The following is a 22,963-nucleotide window of genomic DNA, read 5'->3' as shown; positions in this document are numbered from 1 at the left end:
CTACGCCAGAGCTCAGACAAATGGGAAACTGTGTAGAAAAGCAGAGAAGGCCTGGCTGGAAGGGGGTTGGCCTTGACCGTGAAGGACCGTGAAAGCCAAAGGGACGAGGGTTTCTCCTGTAAGAACTGGGGTGCCGTGCAGAGTTTCTGATCAGAATGACCCGAGAAAAGCAGTGTTTGAGGGAAACGAGCCTAGCAGATGGCTTGCCAGGTGACTTGGAGGATTTCGGGCATACTGACTCAGGAAAGGCAGGAGGAGCCAGGCAAAGACGGCTGGCCCTGAAAATCATTCCCTGACATGGCCTTGCTGCTGGGACTTATGGAGTAGGCTTCTGCTGGCTGGCGCTGCCCACAGCCTCCTGGGCTGGTCACTGTGTCTGCTTCAGGAAGGGCTCCGGTGTCTGGGGGCCCTGCTGTGTCACAAACACCTCCAGAGGGACTGAGACAGAGCACCGGATTCCTGCACCACCTTCTCAGCTCTGCCAGTTTATGGTTGACTCACAGGCAAAGGACTACATTTTAGGTTCCTGGTGGGTAGGGGGGCAACCAGAGTCCTTAGCAATCCTATTTATAGGAGAAAAGACTGTCAAAAAGTTCATAGCCCTTGAAATTCCATTCCTTCTAGGCCTTTCCTAAGAAGCTCGTGGCCTTCTCCACTTGGATCGACCGGACCCGCTGGGCCAGGAACACCTGGGCCATGTTAGCCATCTTCATTCTGGTTATGGCAAATGTCGTGGACATGGTGAGCTCCTGCTGTGCCTGCTGGAGGGACCCACTCTCAGTGGGGAAAGGTTTCTGTACTGGCCAGTATGAACACTTGGTCAACCGGTCCTCCACCACTAGACACAGGTTTGGGGTGGCACTTAGTTTCCTAAACAGATCACCTTGACCAAATGGAGGGGGTCTTCTACCCCAGGAACCTGAGACTGACCTGTTTCCCCCAGTTTCTTGCTCTCCCAGAGTCCAAGAGCCCCACACCATGCCCCAGGTCCCATGCTGGATGTTAACTCATTTAACAGTCCCAAGAAGTTGTTATCATTATCTACAGCTTCGAGGGTCAGGTTAATTCACTTGTGTTAGGTCACATAGTAAGTGACAGAATCAAGGGTTGAGCAGTTCTAAATCCCAGTCCTGTGGAGAAACTCCGTATCTCACTGCTCAAGGGGCACAATGCTTTTAAGCATTCTGCACGTCTTAAGTATTCCCTGCAGTGTGGCTAGTGTCAGGTGTCCAGGGGAGGTAAACTTGTTCCGCTAAAGGAGCTCTTCTGGGTGGCCTTCATCCATTTAAACGTTCCCAGACCTTCCTAGAGCCCAAATGGCTAGGGGCAGACAAATCATCTCTGCTCTCAATTCATAGAGAAGCTTCAGGTCCCAAGGGGGCAGCCAGATGCTTTCTTGGGGTGGGGGGACAGTAGTTGGAAGGTCAGCTCTGGGGACTCAGAGCCACCAGTCAGTCACTGAGCCTTGGCAGCTTGGAGCTGCACGTGACATTCTTGTCGGCTGTCGTGCTTCCCAGCAACTTTGGCAGTGCGATGTACGTGCCCTTAAGAAGGCCCACTTTTTTCAAATAAATGTTACATCATTTGCTTTATTTCCTTTTACAATTTAAGCACAGGAAAAAAACTCACCATGGAGACTTATTCTAGTAGCAGCATGGGTGAAAAAGCCCTATGCCAGTTGATCCAAAGTCCAACTAGAACGAGAAGTTAGGAGCTGCCGAATGTGCCCCTGGTCACGTGGTGCCCAAGCGCAGGGATGAGAAGGCCGAGGCCCTAGCCTGGCTGAGCACGCCTGCAACCTGCCGCCGGGCCTGGCGGGCACTGTTTACCAAGGTCACGGACACGGTGCAGGACAGCTAGAGATCCCGTCACCAGGGCAGAGGGGAAAGTCCAGGGAGGTATGAAAACTTTCATATGCCGAGAACTCCCCCAGAGCCAGACAAGCACCAGCGGGTGGAAGTTACAGAAAGTGGGTTTGCTTCAGTGTGTGGACGCACTTTCCACTGACTTCCATCTGCCAAGCAGCGGGACCAGGCTGCAGAAACGCGAGTGTCGGAGTAGAGACGGGCTGCCACGGCGGCATAGCCGTGAGGGACACTCCCTGGCTGGCCGTAAGCCCCAGTGCCGTGGGCAGGAGCGGGTGTATGCGAAACCTACAACCCGACTCCTCGCTGTGGCCCAACTGCGTGCCAATTGAGCTGGTTGGAGCAAGTCCAGCCCCTCTGGGTTTTCTATAAAGGTGGCAATACTACAAATAGTCGAGAATTTTCATAAACATCAAATGAGCAATGGTTCAGCTCTTAGCGGGAATTACTAACTTTTGTACTCTTGTTCCTTGATAAATTGTCCCATCTGTCCGTGTTTCTGAGGGAGCTGTGGGACGTGGTGGCCACGACCCAGCCGCCTCTGACCAGTGTCTGCTGTTCCCTTGTGCCCCGTGTGCTCGCCGCCCCACGGTCCTGGCCTCCAGCTCAGCTGTCTCCAGTACTACACAGGCCCAACCAACAGCACTGCAGGGCTGGAGGTGGAAGACGGCTGCGTCGAGAACCCCAAGTATTACAACTATGTCGCCGTGCTGTCCCTCATCGCCACCATCATGCTGGTGCAGGTCAGCCACATGGTGAAGCTCACACTCATGCTGCTCGTCACCGGGGCTGTGGCCGTCATCAACATCTATGCCTGGCGCCCCATCTTTGATGAATACGACCGCAAACGTTTTCAGGAACATGAGTAAGATGAAGCCTGTCTGGGGATTTGTGTTGTCTCCTTCCTCCCAACCCCAAGTCCCCACTTCAAGGTCACGGGCCTGGGCTTCATCAAAGATGGTATGGGAATCGGGGTTTGTGGCTTCTCACAGACATGCCACTAGTTCATTGTGATCATGGGGTAGATCCTGTCCTTTCTTGATGAGTGGACAACCTCGGCTATCTCTGTGTTTGGCCGCTGGGCGTCTGCCTGTCCCCAGGTGGGGCCTGAGTGTGCTACTCTCTGTCCTGCAGCTTCCCTGCAGTCGCCTTAGAGAAGATGCAGGGATTTTCCACCCCTGGGCTCAATGGCACCGGCAGGTAAGGGCAGCGGCTTTCCCCTTTCTGGTCTGCACTTAGTCTCCCTCTCTTCTGGAGACAAGAGAAGGGCATGATCTCACCCCTTCAGAGGCACACGATGTGGGATATTCATTAGAGAAGTCAGTATGTGTTTCCGTAAGAGGGCTGGGCAGAGGTAGAATGACGATGGTATAGACCCGGCCATCGCGGTCCATCCGGGGTCAGAGAGAGAACCTGGGGAGCAGCGGCAGTGTGGTTTAGGGTATGGGACGGGGGCTGGATTGAGGTGAGGGGAGCAGGAACCGGCGGAGCAGACCACAGAGAAATGAGGAGGAAAGAGCACAGCACCTGATCTAGAAGGATCTAGAAGACATGGCTTTGCCCCCTGCTGCAAGGCTGTCTCTGGGGCCACAGGCAGGCCAGTTTTTTGTCTGTTTCACATCTTAAAGAGGATATTAGGCTAGAAGTTCTCCAAGGTCCATTCTAGCTCTAAAGTTTTAGAATTTTATGATTCAGTGACTTGATTAGACCTTTAAGTTAAAGGAAAAAAAAAATTACCTAACAGAATTAGGGCAGAAGAACTGAATAGGCCCTTCACAAAAGAAGAAATCTAAATGGCCACTAATAAATAAAAGGGATTCACGTAATCAAGGATGTGCAAATTAGGACCACAACAAAAGACCACTACACACCTACCAGTTTGGCAAGAATGAAGATGTCTGGTAATACCAAGTACAATGGTAACTCACTCCTGATGGGAGTATAAATTGGTACAACCATTTTAGAAAACAATTTGGAATTATTTAGTAAAGCTGCAAACAGACCTGCGACCCAGCAATTCCAATGCGCCCTACATACCTTACAGAAATCCGTGCACACCTCTGCGTCCCAGGACGTGTGTGCAGGATGGCTCATAGTCACGCTGTTCATCACAGCTACACCTCCACACAGACTTCCAAAGCAGATGGAAACAACCCAAACCACGTCAACAGCTATGGGTGCACAAGCTGTGATCTATTCATACAACACACTATATAGTAATGAGAACTGTAGCTCCATACAAAATTGTGACGTTATTTAAAAAGAATCCTAAATGGTGCCCTCATCCCATCACTGCAATGCTAGTAGCTCCTTTCTCCAGAGGCTTCCGTGGTCCCACCTACAGTGTTTATGAAACATCTGGGGAGCCCTGAGGTGGATTCCAGGAGGGGCCAGGCCTGGGCGGCCTTTTAGGAACCCAGTGATCTAAGGAAGATTTACCTGTGGGAGCCCGGACTTGATGTGAATGTGCTTAAGGAGCTAGGAGTGTCCGGCCCAGGGTGACGGGAAGGGCCCAGCCCCGCTGGAGGGCCTCCAGTCTGCCTCTGCCCCGCAGGCTGCCCCTGGTACCTTCTAAGTACTCCATGACCGCGATGATCCTCGTCATGATGCTGAGCTTCTACTACTTCTCACGCCACGTGAGTGCCTGCCTGCCCACCCTCCCCCCCTTGCGCACAATCTGGTCTCAGGATCCAGGAACCCAAGCTCCTCAGGAATGCTGGCTTCCCTTACCCAGCCTGTCATGTGGCCATGGCCGAGCCATCGTCCCCTCCATTTTCCGGTTTCCTTCCTTGTCATACAAGGAGAACAGTTCTTTACGTCTTCCTCCTGACGGCCTCCAGCATGCTGACACAGCACACGGAGGAGACATCGAAGCTTAGAGAAAATCTGTCTCCTAGGCCAGGGGTTTGTGGATTTCACCCACCCTGGTTCTGGGGGTCAGTAACACACTCCCCACGGCGCAGGAAGAGTAAAGGAAAGCTGATGAAGTTTTGTTTGGTTAAAAGGAAGAAAAACAGCAGGCAGAGAGGGAGAAGTCAGGGAAGTAGCTCCCCGGTAGCCCAGGTGCCCCCTAGTGGTTGACCAGGGAAAGTACAGCCTTTCCTAGCCACTTGTTGGCCCCAAGGAGCCTGCCGGAAGTGGGGACTCCACCCCGGGCTAGCCGATCCCCACTGCTGCCACCCGCCTCCAAGATCGACCCGTAGCTAGAATGAGGTCCCAGAATTAGGGGAGGCCCCCCACATACCCAGAAGGCTCTCAGAACTCTGCAGAACCACACGAGGGAAGCCCACCGCTGCTGCAGGGTGCCCTTTTTCCATCAGTGGGTCTCTCTGCCTTGTCTTTCCCTGGCCATTTGGTGGTCCTCCTGCCAGTTTTTCCACTGGAGCCCCTCCGAGTTCTGTTCATCTCTCCATCAAATGGCCGGCTAGAGCACACCTTGCCTGTGTCTGTCCACAGGTGGAAAAATTGGCAAGGACACTGTTCTTGTGGAAGATTGAGGTCCATGACCAGAAGGAACGGGTCTACGAGATGCGGCGCTGGAACGAGGCCTTGGTCACCAACATGTTGCCTGAGCACGTGGCACGCCATTTCCTGGGGTCCAAGAAGAGAGATGAGGTGAGGGGTGGTCTCACTTGGTAGCCAGCAGCCATGAGGTTGTGTCTTCAGCTGGCTTGCTTCTGGCAGCCCCCCTCTGGGCCCAAGGCCTCCTGAGGAGCCGGCACTGGTCCGGGCAGAGCCGCATGCAAGCAGCAACTGCAGCAGCAGCTCTCGGTAGAGGGCACCGCTTAGACGTTTTCTGTGGGCCACAGGTCCCTGGAAGGCCCCAACCTCTGTCAGCTGTGAGGTCCTCACACAGAAGCGTTCTTATGCCTCATTCCTGACTCCGCCCCACCCTCTTTCTCAAAGCCAGGGCTGGTACAGCGCCCAGAGAAACTTCATTTGTTCGAAGTTATGATGAGCCACTTCCTTAGAATTCAGAGTTGGGACGATCTGGGAGGTGTCCGTCCAAAAAGCTGAGTACACGGATCGTGGGTGTGGAAGACAGTCATTTCTGGGGTACATCATTCCACCGGCGTTTCTCTGAGCGCTCTGGCCCTGCCTCTCTCAGGAGCTGTACAGCCAGTCTTACGATGAGATCGGAGTCATGTTTGCCTCCCTGCCCAACTTCGCCGACTTCTACACGGAGGAGAGCATCAACAACGGCGGCATTGAGTGTCTGCGCTTCCTCAACGAGATCATCTCCGACTTTGATTCTGTGAGTGCCCCTCCTGCCCCTCTCCTGCCCCAAAGCCAGCTCGTTCCAGGTTATAGGTCAGGACAGGCTGCAGGAGTCAGAGTTGTAGTTACCTCAGCTGCTCCGTCTCCTCGTGCGAGCCTCTCCCTGTAGTGCAGGGGCTTCTGCGGCCCGGCGGGGCTCTGGGGAAGACAGGAGCCTAGGAAATTACCTACAAGATCACAGCATAAGGACTGGCCAAAACGAGGTCCTGAGGCCCCGGGTTCTTCGCACCCTCAAATACAGATTCAGTGAATATTTATTAGGTAACTTGTATTGCTGGAAAATACTTTTACATATCTGCTCAAGCACCCTAGGGGCCTGGCAGTTTTGTTCCATGTTAAGGTCACAGAAACGGAGGCTCCATCAGCAAGTTTGCCTAACATGGGACCAGTAAGTGGCAGAAGAGCGAGCTAAGGAAAGCACCACTTGATGTCTTGTGAGGTTGTCATAAACACACACACCTGTCCCTTAGTTGGCTCATTTATCTCCCTGGACTCTGCTGACCTTTCTCTCTTGACACTGGCCTCAGCTCCTGGACAATCCCAAGTTCCGGGTCATCACCAAGATCAAAACCATTGGCAGCACCTACATGGCCGCTTCCGGAGTCACCCCAGATGTCAACACCAACGGCTTTGCCAGCTCCAACAAGGTAGCTAAGCACCACTGCGGCTGGAGATGGGGCTCTGCCTCCTGAGGCAGGAGCGTTGCAGTCCACACCTAGCGTGTGAAGCAAGGAGTCACGAGGGTAGCTGGCGCTAGTGAGCACTGCTGTGCCCGTGGGTCACACACACACCACTAGCACCATGTGATGCAAATTTAAAATCAGGTTTATTGGCAAAGTATAATGAGAAAGAACAGGATTCACAAGCCCCCCGCTGGGGCCCAGCTTAGGCCAGGCCTACCTGCTCTAACTGTGGCCATGCTCCCTGCATGCTCTAGACTTTAGAAAGAACTGGGGAGTACCACCCATCCAGGCAATTACGTAACAATGAAAACATCCAGGTTGAGAGTAGTTCTGTTAGAAAAGGGTCTTCAGAGCTCCCTGGCCAGCATCAGCCTGTTCTTTGGTTGTATCAGACCTGCGGAGCTAGCTGTTCAGGAGGAAAGGAGCTGTGGGCCTGGTCCCAACAGCAGTTCTTAAACTCTTAATCCTGTTTTATCTGACAACCATCCTATATGACGTAAGTACTACTACCATTTCCATTTTATGGATGAGGCTAAAGAAACGTGTCTAAGATGGGTCCTGACCTTCAAGGGCTTATAATCTCTGTAAGGAATCAAAATGAGAACCATCCCAAACTTGAGAGACCAGGTTGAGGGAGGCCGCCTGATCGGCTACTTGGCAGATGGGAAGTGACGCAGCTGGCCAGGATTGGTCTTCCCACCTGGGGACCCTAAGGGATCCAGGGGAACTGTCAATGGCAAGCCACGGTAGAGGTCAGACTCACTTGTGAGAAGTGGAGAATAGGGCTTCTGACAACGAGGGGTAGGAATTCGCCTCCAGAATGCTGTGAAAGGGAGGAAGGTGCCGATGCTGGCCCTGACGCTCTCGCCGCTGCTCCCTGGCCCAGGAGGAGAAGTCAGACAAGGAGCGCTGGCAGCACCTGGCTGATCTGGCCGACTTCGCTCTGGCCATGAAGGATACGCTCACAAACATCAACAACCAGTCCTTCAACAACTTCATGCTGCGCATCGGTAAGGGCTCCCGGGCTTGCGTGCCCCTTGTTCTCTGCTGTCCTCACTGTGTGTGTGTGTGTGGGGGGATTCTCCTGGGTGAACGCACAAGACACCTGAAGTACCAGATAGGTGTTGAAACTGGCAACTTCTGTACTGCATAAATTACTTAGCATAGGGGCCAGGACAGGATAAACAGGAGACGTATCTGCCCTCGGGTGGCCTAGAGACAAGCTTCATGAGGAATTGGTTAACAGACAGCTTTGTGGTTGGGGTCAGGTGGTGAATTCTCTGGGAGAGGAGCTGGTGGCTTGAGATGGGATAATGACAAAATATGGCTTGTGGCTGTGCTCAATTTTACATCCCTCCACCAGGCATGAACAAAGGAGGGGTCCTGGCTGGGGTCATTGGAGCCCGGAAACCACACTATGACATCTGGGGCAACACAGTCAATGTGGCCAGCAGGATGGAGTCCACAGGGGTCATGGGCAACATTCAGGTAGGTCCAGCAGCAGAGCAAAGCGTGTGCTCAGACCCAGGGGGCGGGAACAAAATCGGAACAGGGTGTGTTGCCATGTGCTACCGCCTCCCTTCTGTGGGCCCAGAGTAGCAGGTGGGTGGTTCTGGGAGCTTGCAGGCAAGGGTGGGCAGAGGTGCCTCAGTCGAAGGGAGGATATACTTCAGCCCCCTTTTCAAAATTTAGGCTTAAGTTCTTGGTAAGACTATTCTACTTCTTGGTATGAACTTTCTGATCTCTTGTGCCTCCAATAGCTCCCCCCTAAAGCCACCCCGAGCCGGGTCAGCTGGGTCTGGCAGGAAAGCGCCACAGAGCGGGGAGAGGGGACATGAGAACAGGGAGTGATGCTGCCACCGGAGGTGCCCTGGGGCTGTCCTCTGGGAACAGCGTGTGCTCTCACTAGGAGAGAGATAGGCCCATACAAACCACCCTGTGCCCACTGGTGCGCAGAATAAGGGGCCTGGCCCGAGAGGTCTGGAGAAGAGCACTACAGGTGGGCTCACCGGGACCTGTGGCCCCCGTGTGGACACCTCTGGGCCGCCCCGGTCTGAGCTCATATGTTCTCCCTCTACAGGTGGTGGAAGAAACACAAGCCATCCTTCGAGAGTACGGCTTCCGCTTTGTGAGGCGAGGGACAATCTTTGTGAAAGGGAAAGGGGAGCTGCTAACCTTTTTCTTGAAGGGGCGTGATAAGCCAGCTGCCTTCCCAAATGGCTCCTCGGTCACCCTGCCCCACCAGGTGGTGGACAACTCCTGAATGGCCTCTAGCCCCACCACAGTCCAAATGGGAAGGTAGAATCTATTTTTGGAAACAAAGGCCTTGGGAAAGGACACATGACCAAGTCCCAACATTCCCAAATTGTCGAAGTGCACACTCACATAGACTTTAGGTTTAAAAATCTCCTCAAGCCTTCATTTGTTCATGGATACGTGAGCTCTGAGGGTGGCCGTACTATTCCTCAGTGTGCCTGTAGCTTCCTCAGAGAGTAGGGGGTCTTAGGCATAGTACTGGAACAATCCTTCTAGAGCCCTGGGTCTCACCAGCCCTCCTTGCCCCAGAGAGGCCATGGCCACTGTGAGCAGGAAATGCGTCCGAGGTGGAACAAAGCTGCCTTTGCTTCTGGGCTGGGAGCACAGATGGGAAAGCTGTGCTTCAGACAAGGACTTGGCAGGACTTGACGGCTAAGCAGGCAAGTGTTCTCCCCTGCGCTCACCTGGAAGCAATCTTTCAAGATGGAGACCTGCTCGTCTCCATATGGTCCGGGTTAGGTGAACTGGCCCTCATGCTGATGTTCCTGATAATCTTGAAAGGTTCTTCTGGAACCCCTGCCACCTTAGTCATGAGAGCAGAAAGTGCAATATTTCCTTTTACCTGGTGGGAGGGAGGGAAAGGGAATTTATTTCTGAGAGAAAATATATAAACAGATCTTCTACATTTATATTTTTAACTTTCTGTTAAAAAAACACTTTCCGATATTGCCTTGCCTCTTGAGCTCTTGCTACAGTCGCCTTTGCTACTGCTTTAAAAGAGAATTTACAGGTATTGATAAAGAACAAGACTGTTTTATTAAAAGCTTTATTCAACTTGAATGTGATCATTGTGAAAATTCTGTTAAGTACTTTGCTAACTCACATCACGCATCCTTACCACGTGCCTGGAAGGCAAGAACCTGAACTAAGACATCTGATGATCCTCAAGCTCCTTTCTTCTAAATGGTGGTCCAAGCCGACTCTGCCTGCCCCCTGGGTGCCCACACATGTAGGCTGCTTCCTGGTCATCTGGTCCAGGAAGTGACCGTGTTAAGGCCTGGATGCAGCTCTGGGCCCAGGGCAGGAAGCGGAGTAAGGACTCCTACTTGTGACTGGGCAAAGCAGGGACAAACAGCTGGCCCCCGCCAGACACATCTGGGCACCGTCCTTATACATATTTTCATAAGGAATAAAACGAGTCAGCCAGGCTGAGGCCAGGATTTTATAATACAAGGAGAAATGATCCACTACTGAGATCAGGAGCTGGGGGGAGACAACTGTGCAGCTGTGGCCGAGCACCTGCAGGAGGGATGAGGGAGGGTCTGCTGCCCTTCACAACCATTGAGTTTGAGCAGACTTCTGATCCTTTTTTATAGCTGACTCAATACATTCAAGTATCAGCTGCATACAGCCCTGATTATCCACAATACTTTACACCGTATTCTTTAGTAGCCTAGAACACACTGCTTCAAACTAAAGATCAAAAACACTTTCCTTAAGCATGTGATTCCTGTCATATCAGGCACCTGGAGTGTTCTAAGAACTTTCTTTTCAAGTCTGAGGTAGAATTACTTAGAGCATTCATAAAAGCTAGAAATACTCTTAGTTAAATTAAAAGGTACCTAACTCCCTCTTTCATAAGATGCCTTCAACTACCCCATCATCCATTCTGATTTTCAGCTAAAACGTACGATCAAATCAATACCCCCACTGTCCAAACTTAGCACCCTGATGAGGTGCGTGACTGTTCTCATTCCAAGGATGGTCCCCAGGCAAGGGGTCTGAGCCTTTCTACAGTTTTCAGTCAACAGGACCTAGCCTGGGGACTGCACACAGTATTATTTTACTCACTTTTGACATGTTCCCAACGAAAATATTCTAGGAGACCAGGCTCATATCCAACTTTTCTCTTTTTCTTGCAAATAAGTAAACACGTGATGTAGGGGCTTCGAAAAAAACAGATTTTCGTGGGATGCTCGCTGTTCTTCCCACGACGGGGATAATGCATCCGTTCCTAAAACAGATTATATCAATCTCATCTAGTGCAAGTGGGGGAATCAGAACCCAGATCATCGATGTTCTGGACCCCTAATGTAACCTTTTTTCCCCCCCAGTCTGGAGCTGAGACTGCCCTTTATTGGACCAATGAAATTTTGAGACCTGAACAGACTCTGCCCAGAAGTCTAAAACCTATGGTGTGAAATCTGTGGCAGCTTCAAAACTTCTACCTCCTAAAAATATTTGATCCTATTTTTCACTGTTGCCCATGTCACATTACTATGGAACATTTAACTAAAACAACACAATCTCTCTTAGCCAGCCCTAAAAGATTCCCATATACAGAAGAGTCTCTAGAGAGCTAAGTGTATACTCACTTGTCTAATTGGCTTCTTAGTGAAATGAGCCTTGGCTCTCTTCAGCACAGGTGACCCTGCGGCTCCGCCTCATTAGCTGTCTCTCCTCAAGAGGCATCTCCAGTGACAACAAATCAAACTCAAGAATAACTGGCAGAGTCAGAGCAAAGGAGGTGGGAACTAGGGTAATTATGTTCACTACTTACAAAGAGGACAGGAAAAATGGTAGAAAGAAGGAAAGTATTCTTTGTACTTTACTGAGTAAATTTCTAGTAGAGTTAACAGAAGAATGGGTCTCCAGAAGTCTAACTGATACAGTCTCCCTATTTTACCCTGTTTCATTCGACCGGAACCACGAGCATATTATCACTTCTTTGTTGAGGCATCCTTCCTCTCACCTTGGTACGTAATGGTGACGTCAGTTGGCAGGGTTGTCGTGAGGTCCTTATACTGCAGTCTAGCACGAAATGGGAACTGACCCCGCGGCTCCACTTTGTAAGTAAATGACAGCAAGTTGCACAGCGAGTTTCTCTGCAAGGGCCCAGCCAGAAAGGCTGCAAAGTCACTCTGAGGATCAAAACAGACACAAAATTTATGATGATTACAGCTCCGAAGTCAGTGAGTGGTTGTGACACTTCAAACATGTCTACAAAACTAGGGCCCATGAATCAAATTTCACAGAAATAAAGGGCAGAGAAAAGCCTATAAAAAGGACTAATGATAAAGATTTATAAGATAACGAAGAGTAGGCGGATCCTAGAAAGGCCTGCAGAAAGCGCTAAATAAATGGCCAGGGGCATAAGGCAGACGCACTGTCTTTGTACAGCTGGCTAAGATGCTCTGAGTCTGCATTCTCATATCAGTTTAAGTGACGACCAAGGGCTTCAGAGTTATTCTAAATGCATGGAGGTGGGGGGTAGGGGGGAACAGGACACCAAGCTTATAAAAGTCACATATTTCTTATCTGCATTCATTTCCCGTCTACTTTAAAAAATGTGTTTTAGCCCAACCCTAGTTCCACTGCAACCCCAAGAAGGTAGGCCAGAGTTTAGACAAAGATGGATGGTATTCCCCTATGTATCATTCTGCTTTGCATCTATACCTAAAGTTCAGCACGGCACTTGGCACACAGTAGGGACTCTATAAATATCTGTTGAATTAAAAGCATAGAAACTCCACAGGCCTACATTAGAGATACTGTGGGTTCAGTTCCAGACCACTGCAATAAAGAGTCAAATGAAATTTTTGGTTTCCCAGGACAGTTATGTTTACACTACACTGTAGTCATATTAAGTATGCAATAACATTATATCTAAAAAACTAACGTATACATTTTAATTAAAAAATATTGCTAAAAAAATATTTTATTGTTAAAAAATGCTAACCATCATTTGAACTTTTAGTCAGTAGTAATCAATGATCAGATCACCAAAACAAATAATGAAAAATTTGGTAATATTTTGAGAATTGCCAAAATGTGACAGAGACACAAAGTGAGAAAACACTGTTGGAAAAATGGCACCAACAGGCTTACTTAACACCGAGTTGCCACAAACCTTCAATCTGTAGAAAAATGCACTATCTGCAAAGCACAACAAAGAGAAGTACAATAAAATGAGGTGTGACTGTACTACTTTGTGAAGGGAAGAAAGCGTCAAGTATAAAAGCCTGAGGACCACCCTCAAGGAGTAAATAATCCCTTAAACAGTACCCACGTTCCACAGCATCCAGAGTTTCAAAAGGGGAAAAAGGTGGAAAATAGCTTGTATATAAATAAGAAACACGCGTCAGATGGATAATGGTCAAATTTCTGGCTCAGAAGTATAAAGCATTTTTAAAATACAAAAGAAAACTTGCCTGCCCGCCCCCTCAACCCTTACGCCTATTCTGGCCTCATAACATATGCTATATAAGACCCCAGACAGAGGCGCTTGGGTGGCTCAGTCAGTAAGGCATCTGCTTCGGCTAAGGTCATGATCCCAGGGGAGCCTGCTTCTCCCTCTCCCTCTGACGGTCCCCCTGCTTGTGCTTTTTTTCTCTCTGTCAAATAAATAAGTAAAATATTAAAAAAAAAAAAAAAGATCCCGGACAGATACCTGAAGTCGATCTGCCTGGTACTTCCTCCCGGCATAAGCATTTAGGTATTCACAAAGACAGAACAGGAAGTGCTGAATATTATTCTGTAAGTATTTTGCAGATATCTCCTCTAGGGGAATGAAGACTGGAATTGAATGGTGATGTATCCGAAGTGGCTTCTGTATGACAAGGTCGATAAAATAGGAATCCAGCAGATTTCCCTCAAAAGCAGTGCTGATGCAGACACAGACCCCTCGGCTGGTCAGTTTCCCACTGAGCCCTGAAACAAACAAGATGAAACCTCTCAACAGATGTCAGCAAAGGCAGTATCTTCTTCAGCTGCATATCCCATTTGCTTCAGCGCTGCCTCGTACATACAGTATGTGTTCAAATGTGTGCTGAAGGAACATCACTGACTCTTTTCACTCACTCTGGCTCTCTTTGAATTTGAGTCGTTAAAACTACAGAAGTTGGTGGAAAAGATAAAATATCCTAATATCGAATTATGGAAGAACAGATTTTGAAATTGTCATGTTACCTCTTCTTTTTCTCTCAGTGTCAATTCATGTACAGTAGTCCGGTTCCTTCCACAGCATGCCACAGATAATGGGCAGGATAAATCCCCATTTTAATGGGAAAACAGACTTAACGGGTTCAAACTGTTTGACCAGTGGCATCAAGCCAGCCAGCAGCAAAGGCAGTTCTACTACAAATTCTGACACATACTGGATAGATAAAATGAGTAATCTAAGCCAGCCACCAGCCAATCTTCTGCAAAAAGAGGCCAATTTTGTAGGTCAAGATGCCTACAAATAGTATAGCAGCTTTATGTGTGTATGTTGAGGAAGGCAAAAACCCATGCTCATGAAATAAGTCCAGGACTAATAATATATCTGGCAAACCAACTCACTAGAGAGAAGAGACTCAGACTGCAACAGTTCAGAAAATAAATGATACCTGTAAAACGATATGCCTGCAGAATGGCTTTCACCTTTTCCTGTCTTCTCTCCATAACTTCTTGTTCACTGATTTTCAGTGTCTGGTCAGGAGATGCTCTAACCTGCAAAATATGCACCAAATCAAACTGGATAGGGGCGTAGCACAGGGGCCTTGCCCTCACACAAGTGGGAAGAAAGCTAAATGCAGAGGGTTTGTGGGTTTTTTTTAATGTAATAACTCAAGAAATGCTATAGTGACCAGTTAGTGCTATGAATTCACAATAGAGGAAGAACCTTGTGGGTCACCGTGCTGAGAATCAGAAGTAGAAACTGTGCTGTCCTGAAGAACAATTAGGACTTTGGGGGGAATGGAGAGTATTGTGAGAGGAACAAGAACAGGGTGTGAGGAAAGTCTAGGGTGAGTACAGGGTGAGCAAAACAATGAAAACATGACGTACCACAACTTGCAGGATATAGTTAAAGCCATGTGCTACGGACTGAATGTTTGTATTTCTCAAAATTCATACGTTGAAACCTAATGCCCAGTGTGATGGTATCTGGAGGTGGGGGCCTCTGGTTGGTGATTAGGTCCCAGTATTGGAGCCCTCATGAATGGGATCAGTGCCCTTGTAAGGGACCCCAGGGAGCTAGCCTGCCCCTTCTAACATGTGAGGCTACATGAGAAGAGTACCATCAATGAGGAACCAGGTCCTCACTGGACATTCAATCTGCTGGGTCCATAATCTCGGACTCCCCAGCCTCTAGAACTGTGAGACATATGTGTTGCTGATAAGCCACCCAGATTATGGTATTTTTGTTACAACAGCCCATACTAAGACACTGTACTTAGTGGGAAATTTATAACCTCACATACAAAAAGGGAGAAAAAAGGACTAAAAAAAAAGTATTCATCTTAGGAAGCTAAAAAGCAACTTAAATCCAAAGAGAAGGAAGGGTAGTATGATGAGAAGATATTAGTGAAAATACAACACAAATGTACAATAGAGAAAATCAGTAACACCAAAAGGTGGTTCTTTAATAAAACGAATACAAAACTCATAAAACTTAACAAGACTGATCAAGGAGAGAAAAAGAGTGGAAGAGTGAACGCAAATTATGAAGATTAAAAATTACCAGAATAAAAAATGAGACAATACTACTGACCAGTCCTACTCACAAGATAGTAAGTTGTTTGAGAAGGTTCAAACAACTTGAAACATGAGTTTAGATGAAATGGACAAATTCCCTGAGAAATTCAACTTACCAAAGATGACCCAAAAAGAAATAGGAAATATAAAAGCTTTATATTAATCAAAGAAATTGAATCAGAAACTTTTAAAAAAGTATTTTATTTATTTGTCAGAGAGTGAAAGAGAGAGAGCAAGCACAAGCAAGGGGAAGAGGAGGCAGAGGGAAGGGGAGAAGCAGGCTCCTCACTGAGCAGGGAGCCTAATGTGGGGGGCCCCATCCCAGGACCCTGGGATCATGACGTGAGCCGAAGGCAGACACTTAACCAAGTGAGCCACCCAGGTTCCCCTGAATTAGAAATTTAAAACCTTCCCATAGAAGAGGCCTGATGGGCTTTACCAGGTAATTCTTTACAAAAATTTAAGGAAAAACCACACTAATTTTATATAAACTCTTCCAGCAAATAGAAAAAAAAAGAAAACATCTCAACTTGCTTTCTGAGACCAGGTTAAACTTGATGCCAAAACCTGACAAGGACAGTAAAGAAAAAAAAGTTCACAAGACAACCTCATGAATTTAGATGTAAAAGTCCGACTAGCAAATATCAGCAAATAGAATTCAGCATTATATAGAAAGGATAACACATCAAACCAAATTAGGTTTATTCCAAAAATGTAAGCCATTATCACTCAAACACCAATCAATATGTATCACCACATTAATAAAAGAGAAGACATATGACCACCTTAATATATGCAGTAAAAACATTTAATAAAATTCAATACTGAACACAATTAAAACTCTAGCAAACTAGACACAGAAGAGCATTTCCTTAATCTGATGAGAGTAACTATACAAAATTTAGAGCAAACAGGTTGACCCTAAGACTATTTCTATTCAACAACATACTGAAGATCTCAGCTAACAGAATAAGGCAAGAAAAGCAAGTTACAAGGACTGGAAAGAAGCAAAACCGTTATTGTTTGCATACGGCATGATTCCAAATGTAGAAATTCCAAAAGAATAGAAAGATAAATTAATAGAACTAATGCGGATGTAGCAAAGTTGTGATATATAAAGTCAATATACAAAAATCAAATATATTTCTACACGACAATTTGAAAGTCAATTTTCTTTTTTCTTTTTAAGATTTTATTTATTTGACAGAAAGAGCACAAGCAGGGGGAGCGGCAGGCAGAGGGAAAGGGAGAAGCAGGCTTCCCGCTGAACAAGGAGCCCGATGTGGGGCTCAATCCCAGAAGGCAGACCCTCAACGGACTGAGTCATTGAGGCGCCCCATAAAAATCAAATTTCTAAAAAATAATACCATGTATCGGGGTTATCAAAATGTGGCTTGTGGGTCAAACCTAACTGGACACTTACTTTCGTAGATAAGGTTTTACTGGAACACACCCATTAATTTACATATTGTTTGAGCCGCTTCACGATACAACAGCGCAGCCAAGTATCTGCCACAGGGACCACCTGGTTCACAAAGCTTCACACTGACGATCTGGCCTTACACAGGAAAAGCCTGCTGACCCCTGCCATACACAGTAACATCAGGAAAAACCAAATACATAAAGATAAATATAATGAATGATTTAAGACCTCTACACATAAAACTACACCACTGCTGAGAGAGGCTGAAGAACTAAATAAATGTAAAGAAAGATCCCATACACTGGCTGGAAGATGCACTACGGGAAATATTCCAATTCTCTCCAAACTGGTGTGTAGGTTCAATGCAATCCCAACCAAATTTACAGGTTTGTTCTTGAAAACTGATGGCTGACTCCCAAATTTATGCAAAATTCAAGGGGCCAAGAATAGCCCAAGATAATTCTGAAGAAGATGACATACGTGACAGGTGGATGTATGTAACATATACAGTACACGAACCTCTGGTACTAGCACAAAGACAAACAGACCAATGGGACAGAAGTCAGAAACAGGCCAACAGTGGACCCAAAGACCCTTTACAATACAATGGGAAAAGAGTGGACTTCAGAAAGCAGTACTGGATGCAGTGGATATCCATATGGGGAAAAAAAAAGTTATGACCTATTACGTCATACCATACACAAAAATCAATTCCAGATGGACTGCAATTCTGAAAGTAAAAAGGACAATAGAGCTTTTAGAAAATACCACAGAACATCTTCATCATCTTAAGTTAGGCCAAGATTTATTAAAAGAAAACAAGAGCAGTAAGTAAAAAGTTAGATTCCTAAATCAAACTTTATTTAACTGAAGACTTTCCTTTCATCAGAAGACACCATTAGAGAGTGAAAAGGCAAGCCACAGGCTAGGAGAAGACTCATAATACATACCCCAAACAAAGAATTCATATCCAAAATATGTAAAGACTCTACAATTAAGTAAGAGACAGACAACACAATAAAAATGCTTGCAGAAGCCCTGGAAAACATATTTCACATGAGAAGACTTTCAAGTATCCAATACAAGTACTTGACAGCATTAGTTATCAGGCAATTGCAAATTACTCCACCATGAGACACTATGACACTCCCACCAGAATGACAATTTTTTTAAACTGACAATATCAAGTACTGGTAAAGATGCAAAACAATGGAAATCTCATACACTGGTGCTGGGAATGTAAAATTGGTATAATCACTTCCAGAAACTGGCAGTATTTACTAAAGATAATATACGTACCCTGTGACCTAGCAATTCTACAAGGTATTCACCCAATAGAAAAGTACAGATTTTTACATCAAAACACAGGAACAAGAATGTTTCACAGCCCCAAAGTGAAACAACCCAAACAGCCCAAATGTACCAACAATACGATTTGTAAATAAATTGTGGACTATTCATAAAATGAAATTACTACACAGCAATAAAAAAGAACGACCACTATATGCACCAGTCTGGATGAATGTCACAGAACATTCAGCAAAAAAAAGTCAGACATGAAAGAGTTTATACTTTTTACATTTATATAAAGTTCAATGATGTAGTGTTTTATGAAGCATTTTCTTGGCCGTGCAGGAGTTATTGGAGAAGTAGATATACAGAAGGAGAAGCAACTAGCAGACTACTGCAATAATCCTGGCATCCAAATCACCTAGTAAATATTTACAACATATGCGGATAATACCTGAAGTACAAAGACAATCTGAGGGAAAATCTGACAGGTCTTGCTGACTGATCCTGGTCTCGAGAGAAAACTAAAAACAGGAAAGAGTCAAAGTTCGCTGTGTGGTTTCAAGTGTGGGTAAGGGAAAGATGGCGCTAATGACAAAAGTGCCAATGACTCAAATCAGGCTGAGATTGAAGTAACAGGCTCATGCCTCTGAGTGCAGGCTAAGAGACTGACGAAGAACTTGCCTGGCCTATCAGTAGTGTCTGACAATTACTGGTTGATACTGATTAGTTGACTCTACAGGACTGATCACTTGAGAGCTCAAGGGCTGAAATCAATCAGTAAGATCACAGGTGAAACCCAGTACACGAATTTGCTAATTCCCAGATCATGCCTGCTCTTTACACTCTGGGAAAACTTGCTAATGTCACCTTTGCACTTACTCTGGCTTGACGTTGCTTCACTTCAGCTCTCAGCTCATCTCGCAGACATCTCAGTTTATGAATCTTGGTCCCAAGAGCGCTTTCGACTGCCTGTGCTCTCTGCAGATCTTCTAAGTTTTTACGGGATCTGTTCACTTGAATCTCAAGTCTTTCCAAGTGAGCTAAAACACCTGAGGAAAGTAAAATGGCAATTTCACAAGAAGCCAGGGATTTCTAACTCTGGCAACAGGGAGCATTTCAGGCGGAACAGAGGGTGACTCTTTTCAGACCTTCGGTCAGCTAACATGTTAGACATTGGCTACAATTTACAAAATCAGAGGAGGTGACAACAGAAACCAATGCTAAGCAAACTCGTAGGTTCAGTACTAATGTACAAGCAGTCTCTGACCAGGATGCTGTTCGAAGAGAGCATTTTCTTAATATAACTCATCTCAGTTACCCATGATAATAAGGACTCAGGGGAAACCGGGGTCACCAAATTCAGACTCTCTCTCAGAACCTTTTTTAAAAAATGTACAATCATTTTTTATATCGGTTTTTATGCATGTTTTCCCAAAGTGCTAATGCATAACTCTTTGGATTTAGACATCTAGAGAGACTTAAATTAAGTACCTTCTCTGAAAAGTATTATTCACACAAGTCTATAAAGATACACACTAGAGGGACTGCCTACCAATACTACTGGGTATTAAAAAGGAAAACAAGTTCATGGTTGGACAGAAATTCAGAGGCAAATCTCAGTTCCCAAGAGATTAAGGTCCAATACAGGAAAGGTCACAGTTTCAAAATGCCAATCAAGTCTAACAATAAAGCATTTGCTGAACATTTCCTACATATTAAGGCACTTGTGCTAGATGCTTTACTTACAAACCATGTAAAGAAATAAAGCACGAAGAGAATTTAACACTTATCTAATCTCCACAATCACCACTGTGAGGCTAATTTTTGCCTCCACTTTCCAGATGAAGAAATTAAGGCAGAAAAAGGTAAAATAACTTGTCTAAAGCTACAATTTTTCTAATGGCAGAGCCAGGACTCAAACCTAGGTCTAATCAACACCAAAGTCACTGCCTGGCACCGACCCTTCCACAGGTGAAACGCATAAGTGACCTCACTGGCTAGACCTGTAGCTCTGAATATAAACACTGGGCATATTATGAAGGTGACCTATCGGTTTAAAAAGGGGCAGGAGCCTAGAAATGTCTGAAGTAATTTTCCTTGTGCAATGAATGATCTTAGCTGCCTGTTCCTTGCAGTCTTCAGTTTGTTCCTTTCACCATAGTGCTCCCAAACAGGCCTAGTCACACATCCGTCCGAGGGGGAAAGGGCTCGTTTAACCTAGGGGTCATCTTGGCAGCAGAAGTAAGGGGGGGGAAGGGCGACCCTGTGAATACCTCCTTTGGACTTGCCGTCATTCGCCCACTCCATCTCAGATTTCCACAGGCCCTCCTATGAAGTTGGGCAGGCAAGCGGTAATAGGGACCGAGATTTCCTTGCTGGTAAAAGGAAAAGGCAAGAAAGTCACACCTATTCATGGCAGGACGCGCACAACTCAGGCACGGACCGTCGGCCCCCTGACACCCCAAGTGTCACCGCTAGGACTCCCCTTCCCTGACCCTGCCCTCCCGTTCCCCAGTCCCGGCTGGCGGTGTCCCCGTCTACCTACCCCTGCGCGCGCCCCAGAACACGGCTTTATAAGAGGCCGTTCAGTCTTCCACCCTGGTCACGGTCCCGTCCCTCCCCGGGTCTTACGTTCCCCTTACCTCTGCTCCTCTCGCTCACCCAGGACAAGGAAGAGAGTTCCCGCCGTCCACGCCTTCAAAAAATCAAACCAGTCGCACCCAGGGTGCTTTGCGCCCCCGCCGTACAAAAACATGGCTGCACTCAGGGCCCCTCCCTCATCCCGGCATGCACCGGGGAGCAGGTCTGGCCTTTCGGTGGGCCAGGAAGATGGCGTCCTCTGGCGTAGAGCCGCAAATCCTAGTCCAATACTTGGTGTTACGAAAGGATCTATCGCAAGCTCCATTCTCCTGGCCAGCGGGCGCACTGGTAGCGCAGGCCTGTCACGCAGCCACCGCGGCCTTGCACATTCACCGCGACCACCCCCACACGGCCGCTTACCTCCGGGACCTGGGGCGCATGCGCAAGGTGGTCCTCGAGGTGAGGCATCCGGCGGAGGGGGAGGGGTGCCGAGGCTGTCGAGGCCGGAAGTGGGTGTGGTCTTGAGGCTGAGGCTTAACTTTGTAGAGTGGATACGGGGATAGTGGGGAGGAGTCGTTCACATCTAAGTTTTGAAAAAGTTTCGGGGGTTTCCGCTATTGCTCCGGGAGACTTCCCTTGGCTGGACGGGGTCTGACTGTGTGACGAGTGGACGTTGGGCCGGTAATTAATGCTTCCCGCACCTCTCCATTCTCACCCGCCTCCCTCTTAAGAGATGCCTGTGAGAGTGGAGGCGGGTGGAACGAGGCCCTGCCCTTCCACCTGTGCACTGGGCCGGCCTTTTATTGCAACGCGCAAAGGTACTGTCCCGCCCCCTCCCCGAAAAGCCGATTCGGAAGGGATAGGGACGCGGGATTCCTTATTGCAAGTGAAGTGAAATTGAAGCATTACCAGGATATGACGCCTGATTATTTTAAAGCAAATGTGTACCTAATGTAGTTGAACCCAGCGTCATAAATACCAGACACCACCGGTGTAAAATAGAGGTCAGTTTCTTTTTGCAGATGGCCAAACAGATCTTACCCTTACCTTTTCCGTTTGTCAATTCTGCTGCTGGAAATGTATCCTAGGAAGATAATCAGATGCACCGAAGAGCATTGTATAGTACAAGAATATTCATAGGAGCACTTTATAATAGTAAAAAATGTGGAAATTACTAAATTTCCAGCACTGTTGATTGGTTCATTTTATGCCCATAAAATGTGCTATTGTAAAGCTAGCATAAATCATGGTTTTGGAGCATATTTAGTTGACATGGAAGAGTGCTCATGTGATGCTAACTGAACTGTATTCTATACAAAATGATCCAGATTTTGAAGGAAAAACTAAGGAAATACATCCAAATATTAAGCAGGTGGTGGGATTTTAGTTTCTAATGCTTCTCTATTATTTTTAGTTTTCTACATTAAGCACATATTTTACTTTACATTATAAAATTTATTTTAAACAAACTAGAACCCTGGGGTGGGGTAATACCTTTATGGCTAGCTGGCACAAGCAGATTTGTCTGTTCTGTGCTCTGCTTCTGATAGGCTGCAGATGAAAGGACCCTAAAGGAGCTGGCTGAGACCTTGCAACAGAAGAACGTTGACCACATGCTGTGGCTGGAGCAGCCTGAGAATATCGCCACTTGCCTTGCGCTCCGTCCCTACCCCAAGGAAGAAGTGAGCCAGTATTTGAAGAAGTACCGATTGTTCAAATGACTAAGGTTAACAGTTGCCTTGATGTATTTGGGTATCAGCTGGATCCAGAAACTGCATGCAGTCCGTCCCTAAGCATCATGTACTCCTCTCAATGGTAACTCGCTCTTCCCTTTAAGTTATGAATGTTTCTTGAGGGTCAAACACATGTTCATATTAAAGTTGTCATTAATAAGTACTTCCTCTTATTTTTAATTATTAATTAGTTCAGATGGGGAAAGTAGTGAGCTGCAATATTTCTATGGGTCATTGCTCAAATGGAAGATTTGGTTAGACTCCTATCCAGGGGTCAAGGAAACAAACACCCTTCCTTCTTCATTAGGAATAAGAGTTCTTCCAGTCACCCAAGTT

At 46.9% G+C, this 22,963-nt stretch overlaps 3 protein-coding genes across 4 annotated transcripts in view; 2 read left to right on the top strand and 1 right to left on the bottom strand.

Moving 5' to 3' along the window:
* The window catches only part of ADCY3 (adenylate cyclase 3), a 40,128-nt gene extending 30,206 nt beyond the window's left edge, over positions 1-9,922 (top strand). Inside the window, exons 11-20 of the mRNA XM_040622957.1 lie at positions 625-741; positions 2,471-2,730; positions 3,000-3,065; positions 4,420-4,501; positions 5,322-5,480; positions 5,974-6,120; positions 6,671-6,790; positions 7,713-7,836; positions 8,190-8,314; positions 8,907-9,922. Coding sequence (XP_040478891.1) covers positions 625-741; positions 2,471-2,730; positions 3,000-3,065; positions 4,420-4,501; positions 5,322-5,480; positions 5,974-6,120; positions 6,671-6,790; positions 7,713-7,836; positions 8,190-8,314; positions 8,907-9,089 — 1,383 coding nt within the window. The 3' untranslated portion in view covers positions 9,090-9,922. The remainder of the gene's footprint in view (positions 1-624; positions 742-2,470; positions 2,731-2,999; positions 3,066-4,419; positions 4,502-5,321; positions 5,481-5,973; positions 6,121-6,670; positions 6,791-7,712; positions 7,837-8,189; positions 8,315-8,906) is intronic.
* CENPO (centromere protein O) lies at positions 9,566-21,097 on the bottom strand. Its single transcript, XM_008700368.2, has 8 exons — positions 20,957-21,097; positions 20,588-20,689; positions 19,194-19,363; positions 14,470-14,572; positions 13,533-13,792; positions 11,835-12,003; positions 10,934-11,096; positions 9,566-9,704 (listed from the first exon to the last, which is right to left on the bottom strand). Exons 2-7 carry the CDS (start codon positions 20,619-20,621, stop codon positions 10,975-10,977), a joined length of 858 nt encoding a protein of 285 aa, XP_008698590.1. The 5' UTR covers positions 20,622-20,689; positions 20,957-21,097; the 3' UTR covers positions 9,566-9,704; positions 10,934-10,974.
* On the top strand, positions 21,072-22,790 carry PTRHD1 (peptidyl-tRNA hydrolase domain containing 1). 2 transcript variants are annotated; one of them, XM_008700367.2, is made up of 2 exons: positions 21,072-21,353; positions 22,445-22,790. In XM_008700367.2, the coding sequence occupies exons 1-2, from the start codon at positions 21,102-21,104 to the stop codon at positions 22,613-22,615; spliced, it is 423 nt and encodes a 140-aa protein (XP_008698589.1). In that variant the 5' UTR covers positions 21,072-21,101; the 3' UTR covers positions 22,616-22,790. The 2 variants fall into 2 exon arrangements, 1 of the variants encoding a protein (XP_008698589.1); XR_571006.2 differs by lacking the exon at positions 21,072-21,353 and adding an exon at positions 21,378-21,712 and having other exon boundaries at positions 22,445-22,582.
* The last annotated feature ends 173 nt before the right edge of the window (positions 22,791-22,963 follow it).

Source organism: Ursus maritimus, unplaced genomic scaffold (genome assembly GCF_017311325.1).
Source record: "Ursus maritimus isolate PB19 unplaced genomic scaffold, ASM1731132v1 scaffold_6, whole genome shotgun sequence".
NCBI classification, from domain to species: Eukaryota; Metazoa; Chordata; class Mammalia; order Carnivora; family Ursidae; genus Ursus; species Ursus maritimus.
The sequence above is the reverse complement of the archived record's forward strand: the minus strand, read 5'-3'. Positions and strand labels throughout refer to the sequence as shown.

Coding starts and splice junctions, on each gene's coding strand:
- CENPO (XM_008700368.2), bottom strand. CDS start 20,621: ATGGAGTGGGCGAATGACGGCAAGTCCAAAGGAG. Junction 19,364..20,587: donor TGACGGCAAGTCCAAAGGAG/GTATTCACAGGG, acceptor TACTTTCCTCAG/GTGTTTTAGCTCACTTGGAA. Junction 12,004..13,532: donor ACCAGGCAGATCGACTTCAG/GTATCTGTCCGG, acceptor TTTGATCCTCAG/AGTGACTTTGCAGCCTTTCT.
- PTRHD1 (XM_008700367.2), top strand. CDS start 21,102: ATGCACCGGGGAGCAGGTCTGGCCTTTCGGTGGGCCAGGAAGATGGCG. Junction 21,354..22,444: donor TGCGCAAGGTGGTCCTCGAG/GTGAGGCATCCG, acceptor TGCTTCTGATAG/GCTGCAGATGAAAGGACCCT.